The 11,262-nt window shown below is 37.6% G+C and overlaps 1 protein-coding gene across 2 annotated transcripts; it reads right to left on the bottom strand.

Moving 5' to 3' along the window:
* Nucleotides 1–838: 838 nt before the first annotated feature.
* On the bottom strand, nt 839–10,091 carry LOC106690238 (mucin-22). Of its 2 annotated transcripts, XR_001344563.2 has the most exons (3): nt 10,002–10,091; nt 3,318–3,401; nt 839–1,014 (listed from the first exon to the last, which is right to left on the bottom strand). XR_001344563.2 is itself a non-coding variant. In XM_014435592.2 (2 exons), the coding sequence occupies exons 1-2, from the start codon at nt 10,053–10,055 to the stop codon at nt 1,311–1,313; spliced, it is 2,145 nt and encodes a 714-aa protein (XP_014291078.1). In that variant the 5' UTR covers nt 10,056–10,091; the 3' UTR covers nt 1,161–1,310. The 2 variants fall into 2 exon arrangements, 1 of the variants encoding a protein (XP_014291078.1); XM_014435592.2 differs by lacking the exon at nt 839–1,014 and having other exon boundaries at nt 1,161–3,401.
* Between the last annotated feature and the right edge of the window lie 1,171 nt (nt 10,092–11,262).

Below are 11,262 nucleotides of genomic sequence, written 5' to 3'. Positions count from 1 at the left end.
GCAGTCACGACGTGGTAGAAGGGACAGTCCATGTTCAATCCCACATGCCATGATTGCTAATATCAAGAGGCATCGCAGTGGGGCAGAGGAATCATAAAATGAGACTTGGGGTCAGGGGTCTCATTGGGGATTCCTTCATACAAAATAGAAAAAAGACCTGAGAATATAGGTTTATGTAAATCCGATAACCTATCTTGAACGAACATAACCAAGTGGTATCCTTTATAGTTAACGTTTCTTCCTCTTAGTATTATGTGAAATTGTATTCAGTATGCTTTTCTTTATTTTATGAATGTTCAATTCAATAATTTGATTTAAGGAAGATACTGTTCTATATCTTGTGAAAAATCCACATTTCAGGAATCATTTGATGAAGAGTCTATTAGCACTCAAATTAAAGCTAGTTTAATATGTTATGAAGTAGTTCATTACGTTAATCTTGGTCAAAATCATGATATTGGGCAAAGTAAATTCACAAAATATTGATTTCTACTTGTTCGAAAAAAAATTTGTTCTATGAAAAACTATATCTGAGGAATCATTAAAGATACAAGCTGGCCATTTTGGTTTTATTTGCCAAATTAAATTGATTTCTATTTTCTAGAACCACCGATAAGTATGCCGTTTATGTAGGCAAGCTACATGTTTGCTTTCATTTTAATGTTTGAGAATAAAGTTTATTATTTCATTTTATGATAAATTTGATTTATCCTTTCTACATAAAATATAAGGGATATACACGAAATATAATTTCGTAAGGAGAGGTAGCACGAATTATATTACATTTTTTGAAGAATATAGTTTTATTATAAGAAAACTGAAAGATTTTGAGGTACTATCCGCTGTATAAAGATTTTATGAAATTAACATTGCAGGAAGATTTATTAGCTCTAAAATGACGCTATTTATTTGAGCAGCTGAAAAATAATCAATAGCCAATGCTCGGATTACATATAGCAGTAATTGTGAGGGCTAAAGTCTTCATGGGGCAAGCTCAGTTCTCCAAATCTCATCCTGAAAGGTAAAAAAGATGTAATCGAAATACAATGAATAAATTGGGTTTATTATAACATTACATTCTGAAATATATAGTAAAATAAATATATAATAATTTCTAATTATATATTTTTAAGTAAAATAATAATACGAACAAACTCCATTATTTTATATTCTAGCTCAAAGCTAATTGCTCCCCGATTAGTTCACAAACAATAATTATAATTACAATAACAATAATTATTTAAATAATCCTGAGTTCATCACAATATTTTAGCCAATAATTCAGAAAAGCTTGAATCGAACTCTATTATTTAATGTTTTCTACAACTACGTTTTTTAGTTCCACGGGTTGTAGTTAGGCCTGTATACTTTTTAGGCGTTCGGTTTCTGAGGCGTTTTTTCTTCCTTGTCGTTTTTACAGGAAATTTATTGGCTGTGATTGATATGTTACTCTGTAGTTCTAGGGGGATAGGCGATTTTTTTTCGGTTAGGATTGAAATGATTTCTTCTCTGTTAGAAATTGTTTTGCTTTTCGAAAAGGTTCCAGTTTTAAAAATATGTGCAGTTGTTCCTTCGTTGGTAAAAGTTGTTTTGCTTTTCAAAGAGGTTCCGGTTTTTGAAATATTCGGCGCTCTTCCTTCTTTGGTAGAAGTTGTTTTGCTTTTCGAAGAAGATCTCGTTTTAGAAATATTCGGTTCTGTTGCTGCTTTATTTCTAGAGCCATCATCAAATCTCTCGGGCGTAACTTCTACACTCGAAGGAGTTGTGGTTTCTGTAATCGTAGCGTTTGTTATTTTCGTACGAATTGCTTTTTCTCCTTTTTCATCTTTTATGTCTCTAGCTTTCCAGCACACAACAGAGTGTAACCTTTTTTTTAATCCTGTAGTTGATGAATCACCAGCCTTGAGCAATGGGTTGTGTTTCATTATGTGTTTGGTTGTAAACGCCCCTGCGTCCTTAGGAATTGTAGGGGTTTTAAAAATATTTGGTGCTGTTTCCTCTCTGGAAGAAAGTATTTCACTTTTCGAAGATATTCCCGTTTTAAAAATATTCAGTGCTGTTCCTGCTTTATTTCCAGACTCATCTTCAAATCTCTCGGGCGTATCTTCTACACTCGAAGGAGTTGTGGTTTCTCTATTAATAAATATTTGTATGGTTTCTGTACTCGTAGAAATTGTCACGTTGTTTATTTTCATGCGAATTGCTTTTTCGTCTGGCATTTCTGTAGCTCTCATGGTAGCAAAAGAGTGGGAATTTATTTTTAATCCTGTAGTTGATGAATCAACAGCCTTGAGCAAAGGACTGTGGTTAATTATGTTTTTTGTTGTTAAACGCCCTGCGTTCTTAGGAGCTTCAGTAGTTATGAGTATTGTTTCAGTTTTTTCACTAGGGGTTTTAGTGGCTTCTCTACTCCTATTGGTCAGTGTGAATTGTGTAATCTTTGAAATTGTTAATATTTCTGTACTCATAGGAGTAATTGTGTCATCTGTGTGGGTAGCAGTGGTTTCTTTAAAGGTAGCGGTTGTTATGGTTTCTGTGCTCGAGTGATTTTTTATAATTTTTCTAGTTATTGAAGTGCTTGGCGTCTCTTTACTGATAGGAGCTGCTGAGGGTTCATTAATCATGACGGTTCTCGGAATTGCTATTGTCGTGGGAGTTGTCCTGTGTTTTTCGATCTTATGGTGTGATTCTTCTTTCGTTTCATTTAGCTCATTTTTAGTTTTTAATGTGACAAGAGATCTATCAGCATACATTTTTTCTACTTCTGTTGTTGAAGAGCCTATAGACTTAAACAATGAAGTGTGTTCTTGCTTTTTACATTTTAAAACTTCCTCCAAAGATTTAGAAAGCACTCTTGCCGCCGTAGTTTTAAGTTGAGTTAACCTAGTTGCATACCTTTTTATTAAGAGCGGTGTGCCCTCCAAAATCATGGAAAGTGTTGGAAACGAATTTCCTAGTCTTAGGTTGCATCCCTCAGAGTTGTGGGTTTTATGAGAGGATTCATGAAAGCATTCAAAGCGAGCTTCGTCCTCCCTCTCACCTTGCCTTGTATAATTATCTATGAAAGAATTTATTTTAGTTAACCTTTCCCTGATATTTACAATCCTCATTTGCAAAGGAATCTGTAATAGATTAGTTTGATTTTCAAAGAAAAATTTCAATTTTTCTTCATTAATGAATTTTTCAAAACACTTATCATTGTATAATCTCATCTCAGATATTCTATTCTGTAAATGGTTATTAGAAAAAGTATCGCTTAAAAATAATTGTGAATCTAATCTAGATGCATGTAAGATGTTTTCAATTGAAGATATTACATTTATTGCAGCTGCCGAGTACACTTGAACAGTATCCTTGACCTTTTTGAAGTCCTCCCAGTACTGGGAACCCTTGCACCCGACCTGCAACAAAACATATCGCCATTACAAATAGTTGAACTAATTTTTATTCGATTATTTTTTTCGGCAAGTAGATATGAGTTGAGCGTAGGTAATTAAAGAAGAAATATGGTGGAGGTTGAAATACTATAAAAACTGTTTTTATACTATTATACTGATGTTATCCTCCAAATAAATATTATTTTTTTTACCATTTTAAGTAAGTTTTTTGGAAACCCAACCGGAACATACTCCTTCAGTTCTACTATCACAAATCTATATATAGAACACTTATAATATAATACGGGGCACACGTATTGCGATCGTGAAAGTTTTGAATTCGAGTTTTCTACAGAAATAAACCTTTTATGGTCCTCTGAGTCCAAATAATCTAGAATCGCAAAATGGTCTATCTATTTGTGTGTTGTTTTTTTTCTTGTTTTTTTTTTTACGAGGTTCGGTGGAAATCTTCAAAAGACATGACGTACCTATTTTTACCAACTAAAACCACCGCCCTACACCTGTCCATTCCTCCCCACGGGACCGCCGCTAGGCATTACATCGTGAGGGTGAGTGACTGATGCCGCCTCATATGTGGGATTCACACCGCTTCGTAGGAAACAGTTCGAAAAGAGCAAACTGTCCTTAAACAAACTCTGCGGTAAACTGAAACTATCTGTCTCCTGTATGATATGGTAGCCACCGCTTGTTTCCAAATCGGGGCTGCATATAACATAATGGAGGGGACAACAGTAGCAAGAAGCCTTCGACTACTTTCTTTGGGACCTCCGACATTTGGCATAAGGCGTGACAAAAAGGATGCAACCTTAGCAGATTTGGCGCTAATATACTCCGTGTGAAGATTGAAGCGGAGGCGTGCATCGATCATGACTCCTAGGTATTTTAAGCTAGACTGGGAACGAATTTCGTGCCTACCAACCGTGACAGTGATAGACTCAGTCTGCTTCCTGCTAGTTACTAGGAGAACCTCGGTCTTGTGATCTGCAAGTTGTAGGCCTACCGAAGACAGCCAATCTCGTATCGTAGCAACAGCCTGGTTAGCGATGAGGGTAACTTCTTCCAAGTACTTCGCCACCACTACAACTGCAACTTCATCTGCGAATCCAACAACTGTGGCTCCCTCCGGCAATGTCAATTTAACGTACATGACGTTCCACAGAAGAGGCCCTAATACTGAGCCCTGTGGGACACCACCAGTCACCTCATATCTTCTTTGGCCAAGGTCTGAAAAGTAAAACAGAACTCTATCTTTGAAGTAGTCTGTAAGAACTCTCATAAGATAGGCTGGTACCGCCATAGTCCGTAGGGCATCTATTATACAGGTCCATCTTGCAGTGTTAAAAGCATTCTTAATGTCTAGAGTGATGATTGCTGCATAACACTTTTCACCTCTCCTCCACCTTGCTCCTGCAATTGCTGTGTGGGTCATCTCGACTACCAATCCAACAGCATCTATTGTGGATCGCTCTTTACGAAATCCGAATTGAGCCCGCGAGAGGCCATTAACTCCCTCCGTGAACTCTTGTAGCCTGAGGGAAAGGATTTTCTCGAATGCTTTACCCATCCCAATAAGTAAATTGGACGATAGGTTGACTGGTCTTCCAGTCTTCCCTTACTCTTTGGAATGAGTACGAGGCGCTGTCTCTTCCAAGGTTTCGGAATTGAGGCTTCACGTATGCACGAATTGAAGAGATCGATGAAAAGATCCGGCCGTTTCCTGAGAGCCACCTTCAGAGCTACGTTAGGAATTCCATCCAATCCTGGTGCTTTGCCATGTTTTAGGTCCGAGGCAATGTACTCTAACTCTTCCTGCGTGATTTGTGGAAAATCCGTTATGTATGTATTGTCTATACATTCAGTAGTATTCGCCTGTTCAGGGAATAGTGTTCTGACAATACTGTCTACAAGATTCGATCTCGTGGGGAGGTGCATCGTGCCTTTACAAAGTTTCTTAAGCGCTATTTTGTAAGGTCTACCGCATGGGTCTGCATCAACCTCATCACAGAGTTCTCTCCAGCACCTTCGTTTACTTTCTTTAATGGCTTGTTGGAGGTTTCTTCTAGCTCTCTTGAACTCTTCTTGAAGCACTGAAAACTCCGGTAGAGGTCTGTGTGTGTTTTTTTTTTGTTTGTTTTTTTTTACGAGGGTCGGTGGAAATCTTCAAAAGCCACGGATATGCCCGCACCTATCCATGTGTGGGATTTTTACCCACTAAAACCACCGCCCTACACCTGTTCATTCCTTTCCATGGGACCGTTGCTTGGCATTACTTCATGGAGGGAAATGGCTGAGTGCCGCCTCGCATTCTTCGCATGGTTTTCACGTTTCCATGCTAGTTACGTCTTCTAGCCCTCTCTTCCTTCGTGATCATATAGCTCACCACGTTTTCTGGAGTGATGCGTCCTCCACACTCTCCCTCCAATTCATTTCTTTCTACTGCAAAGCGAGTGCATGTGAAAAACACGTGCTCCGCGGTTTCCTCGACAGTCTGGCATCCAGGGCATTCTGCGGTGTTGTCCAGTTTGAAGCGGTACTGGTAGGCTCTGAAGCATCCATGTCCGGTCATCAATTGGGTTATCAATCAACCTCACCATGCTGGCGACCATACCACTTGCCCACATCGGGTATTAACCTGTGAGTCCACCTCCCGGAATCTGCAGCGTCCCAACGCTGCTGCCACTGGTCGATGGTTATTTTTTGCTCTTCTTCTCTGGATAAGTGCAAGCGTCGTCCGTAGTGCCTGCTTCTTTCTTCAACAAGGAGTTCCAGGTGGCATTCTGTGTGTGTGAACAGCCAAGCTCTTAAAATAAAAGTCGTACGAAACTGAAATTAATTACATATTAATTAAAGGGGGTGGTGTATAATCAGAGATACGAGATCAACCTTTTCGATTCAATCGACTGGCCGCAAGTACTATTCTCGGATCTTGTAAATTTATTCAGCTCTATTTGGGTGCCACCCCTCGATATGAAATCAAGATAGCGTGAATCACATGTTACAACATTACGTCATAGGCGCTGGTCTCGTGTCTCTCGACAGGCTGGTCACTCTTCGACCACCAAAGACACCTTTTTTATGTTGGCCAGCATTCGTTAGAAGAACTACACAACAAAGTTACACCTGCATAACCACATAGAAATCCAGACCAAGACGTGAGGAGAAGACGCCGGCACCCTTGGACCGGACACATCAGCGGCTCATGGGACGGCGATTGTCAGCCATCACCACAGGATCGTGAGAAGCAACCATTCTCTCCTTTACTAGCCCCTACAGCGACTTTTTTTAAAAAACTTTATTTACATAATTAGAGCGGGGAAAGTACCACACTCAATATTATAGAAATATCACTTCTAAAACGAGCAAGGATTAATTTAAGCTCAAAGTATAGAGGGGGGAGGGGAGGAGGTAAGTGAAAGTTGTGTGATGGTGCGCCATACCGTTTGTAAGCCATAGTAGTATAAGTAAGGAATTAATGAAATGGGTATAGAACCATCTATACATCAGATTATGCACAGTTCCTAAAAAATTCAACACAATCCGATTAACGGTTTGATCAATTATGCCTGAACACAAATTCATCAAGAGAAGGGCATACGGACACCCATAAAAAGTTCTTTCTTGAAGTCCTAAAAAGTAAAATTGAGGTGATAAAACGTCTATTTATTTTTAGCATGAACACAAAGCTTACCTGTAGTAAGGTCGTGAGGAAGCAAACAGGTCAAAAATGAGAATGTTCCATCTTGTGAATTATTGAAATTTATCGTTTATTGAAAATGGACACAACAAAAAATCATGTTTAAAATGTGACAAATATAAATAATTTTACATTTTTTAGATCAATAAATGTAAAATTTTTCATGTTTTACCTTTTTTCTAATGGCTTCCTTAGAACCTACGAAAACTAAATTAACCATTGAAAAAGTTTTAGGGGTCAGAGCCGCAAGTGCAGTTCATTGTTCACTTGGCTCTGTAATTGTTCCTGTGTCACTTGGGTTATTGTTTAAATCCCGCTCTCAGGCTTCATATAGCGTGAGTTTATAAACTGTTAAACATTTTTATATACTCATATAGTGGAAGTGTGTGCTTATCTATTCAAAATTAGCAAATAAAAATTGATATTCATTTGCTAGTGATAACTCTAGCGATAGGTAGAATGGGTCTTATCTTCAGGCTATATTTCATGACCAAGGTTCTGTGCACTCCAATACTATTTCCATCGAGTCCCAGAGTTTGAATCTAAAGTTTTTTTTATTTTTTTTATATATATACTTCAGAGACTTTTAATTTGTTTATTTAACAATTTTATATAATTTTCTGTATAGTTTATTTTCTTTAAAATTATTTTTTTTTTTTTTTGGGTTTTTTTTTTTTTTTTTTTTGTAATTTCATATAGTGATTTTCTTTTTTAATATGAACTCGGATAAAAATGTATCTTGTGAAGACTCCGAAGAAAAGACACCTATTTCAGAGATAAGTGAAACAGATTCACAATATTTAAAGGGGACACTTAAAAAGCATCACAGAAAGGCTGCCCCCGGGTTCTGACGGCAATTCACGAAACAAAAAAAATAAATCGGCTAAATTAAAAAAGTCAGTTGAAAAGCCTGAAACTAAAACCAATGCAACAACGAAACCAAAAATAATCCGCCTAACAACATTCCAAAGCCTCAAGGATTTTCTGATCCTGAACCACATCCTATTTTTGTCAGTTAAACTGAAAATTTCATTTCATTCGGTCAAGAAATCGTTAACTTGATTGGACACTTTATATGTTTCTCATGTGTTAAAGACATAAAAATCGACACTACAACCAAGCAGCATTATATACATAATATTAGACCCAAACAAATTATGACTTTCATTGCTACCAAACAATATAAAAATATAATATAATATAATATAAAAAAATATAAAACAAGAGAAGGCATACCGAGTGGTTTTAAGGGGACTTCATTCAAATACTCCTACAGAGGCTATTAAATCAGACCTAGAAGAAATTGGCCACAATGTAAGAAATATATCGTGTGTTCTTCAACCCACTGAATAATATTCACTGCCATTATTCTTTGTCGATTTAGATTCTGCCCGAAATAATCTTAAAATATTTCAGTCTGGTTTATTCAACGGTTAAATTTGAGGAGCCCAGACAAAAACCTATCATTGTCCAATAAACTAGATGTCAAAATTTAGGACATACAAAAGCGTATTGCCATCACCAGGCTAGGTGCTTCAAATGTACTGGCCCTCGTACAACTGAAACCTGCCAAAAACCACAAATGAACCGGCAAAATGTGCTCTCTGTGAAAAAGGCCACCCAGCAAGAAAGGCTTTGAACGCAAGAAAAATCTCCGCAACGTTAGATCACATTCCGAGGCATCAAAAGGCTCGGAACAAACTCGTATCCTTCCGTCTGAAACTAAAAATTTTGAAATTTTCCCAAGCTTGAAGATATCAGCTCATGTCACCGAATCGCAGCCGTCTGCTTCAAAAACCCAAGATCGATTTCAAGACTCAACCCGGACTTACTCTGAGATGACGATCAAGAAAAACCAGCCTCGACGTCAGGCGCCGTAGACTTCTCAACCTAAGCCCCTGGCATCTCATCCTCAACCTCAACCTCCACATCATCAAAATCATCATCTACCCTTACGGGTAAAATTTCCGCCACCAGGTCCACTCCTGTTCTATCTAGTTCAGCTGCTCCGACCAACTCCTCATCCCAATTACCATTGAAAACCGAAACAGCTCCGCATATATCATGGGAATCAACGGAGGATTCGAACTCTCAAGATACCAAAGACTACACCTTTGTAAATAATCATCAAAGCGAGATACTTGAGGCTCCAGAAGACCAGAAGGTGAGGGGTGGCGTCGAAGCCTTTACTCATACTCACACTAAGGTATGCCACCTCCTCACCTTGAAAACAATGAAAAACAATTAATTTTAATAACAAAAGTAAATCAAAGTCGTCCCTTATCTTTTGTTGGACGTACAATGTCTAATCTCTCAGGGCTCCTATCAGCAAACGTCTACACTCTATGAAGTATAAACAAAAACTGACTGATGGCACCCAATTTTCTCAATCCAGTAGAATATCAAGCAAAATTAAATCATAGTCAATATGTATGTATATTAAGCTCTCTCTTATATCAATTATTCCTCAGTTGATAATATTTGTTAATATAAACTAATGCAAACCCAACTTGATTTTATAGTTTAAAAACCCTGAATGCCACCTGATTAGCATAACTTTATTGATTCGTAAATTGTTAAATTGGTAAGCACGACAGGAAAGTTAAAATGTGCATTTCCTTTTAAAACTCATGTCGTTTTTCACTAATACAACATTACTCCTTGCTGTATATTTCACATACCGGTAAGTAAAGGGAGGGAAGAATGGAGAATAGAAGTGTAAGTACTAGAGAGAGAACACAAAACTAGAGCAGAAAAAGTGGTGTAGTACGAAATCACACAACTTTTTGAAGCCTATTTAGAAGGAATTTAAAGCTTTAGGATAAGCTTACAGCACTAACATCTATTTTTGTATCAAAATATCCTTTTCATGTTTTTTTTTCGAATTCTAAGTATAATAGTTTACTTACAAAAAATAAGAATAAACCATATAATCTCATCTTTATTGAAGACCTTCTCGTCATCAACTGAATTCAACGCTTAGCATAGCTTATGTGCTGGAGCCAATAAAGGAGGGAATAAAAAAGCGTGCCTTATCACCAAGAATTATATACAATGTGTTTGAAGATATTAGTTTCTAACTGTTCTTTATTTTTCTGGATATCAATGAAGTGCATCTCAAACTGTAATGGGGAAAGACAAAAAAATCTCATTAACAATTAATACTTTAGAAAATTGTAATAAAATCGAATTCATAATTAATAAACTTGGTAGGTGAAAGAAGGAACAATTTGGTAATGTTTTGTTCTTAAATTTTAGTCTAAATATGAAAGGAATCGTTCCGTTTTAAATCTTAGACGATAAATACTATTAAACCTTATCAGAAGTCGTGTCCTGGCAGTCTGAGAAAAAGGTCAGTGTGCGGTGTTTTTCCCTTTTCCTTTGAAGTGCGTTCGTTTACTCAGCTTGAGTGGGTGCCCTCTGAACTTCGGTATTTCCTATCAGACCCGATACTACGAAGTTTATCAACATCGCTTAAAGAATATCGGTGCTCCGACTTTCCAACAAGCGTTTATTACGGCAGTGTTTTATATTTTATTTTTCTAGAGAAGCTGAAGAAGAAACATCTTTAAACCTATTAAGGGCCAATGCCAAACGGGATTGGAAAGGTTCTACGGGCGATATTTCCGCAGTATCTAAAGAGGCCGGATGTAATTCTGAACTCCAGAAAGCGAAATTAATCCAGGAGAACCTGAGAATTTACATTAAAAATACTGACTGGAACGTTAGCACAAAGGTTCAGAACTACATCAACGGCAAGTTTCAGAATCTACTTGATGTAATTGAAATCATGCATGACAAAACAAGGAATGTCAGGAAAATTTTGTAAATGTCTCTACCCTTGTCCAAAGGGCAGCAAAAGAGACACTGGCTTCTCCAAGTGTCCATTCAATGATTACCCAGATTATTGTTGAGCAGTCTGTGCCAAAACTCATGGATGGATTCTCTAACCGGCGACTTGTAGCTGTAGAACCAGAATCCGAACCCAACTTGCGTCACTATCCGTGGGGCCGGTAAGACCGCAGTTGATATCATAAATGGATTGCGCTCTAGATGTGATAGATATCAGCACTAGGGAGGGGTAATCCTTAATGTGTGATGAGAAACTAAGATGGAAAAGGATTAGGTACAATCTGCCTAGGACTACTCCACCGCTCTTAAGAAGAAGAG

This window comes from Halyomorpha halys, unplaced genomic scaffold (assembly GCF_000696795.3).
Source record: "Halyomorpha halys isolate HHAL.00 unplaced genomic scaffold, Hhal_1.1 Scaffold1628.1, whole genome shotgun sequence".
Classification (NCBI taxonomy): Eukaryota; Metazoa; Arthropoda; class Insecta; order Hemiptera; family Pentatomidae; genus Halyomorpha; species Halyomorpha halys.
The sequence above is the reverse complement of the archived record's forward strand: the minus strand, read 5'-3'. Positions and strand labels throughout refer to the sequence as shown.

Bases quoted from the DNA above. Each gene is read 5' to 3' on its own strand.
- LOC106690238 (XM_014435592.2), bottom strand. From the start codon at position 10,055: ATGACGAGAAGGTCTTCAATAAAGATGAGATTATATGGTTTATTCTTA. The intron at 3,402-10,001 runs GTAAGTAAACTA...GTTTTGTTGCAG, and splicing joins ATGGTTTATTCTTATTTTTT to GTCGGGTGCAAGGGTTCCCA.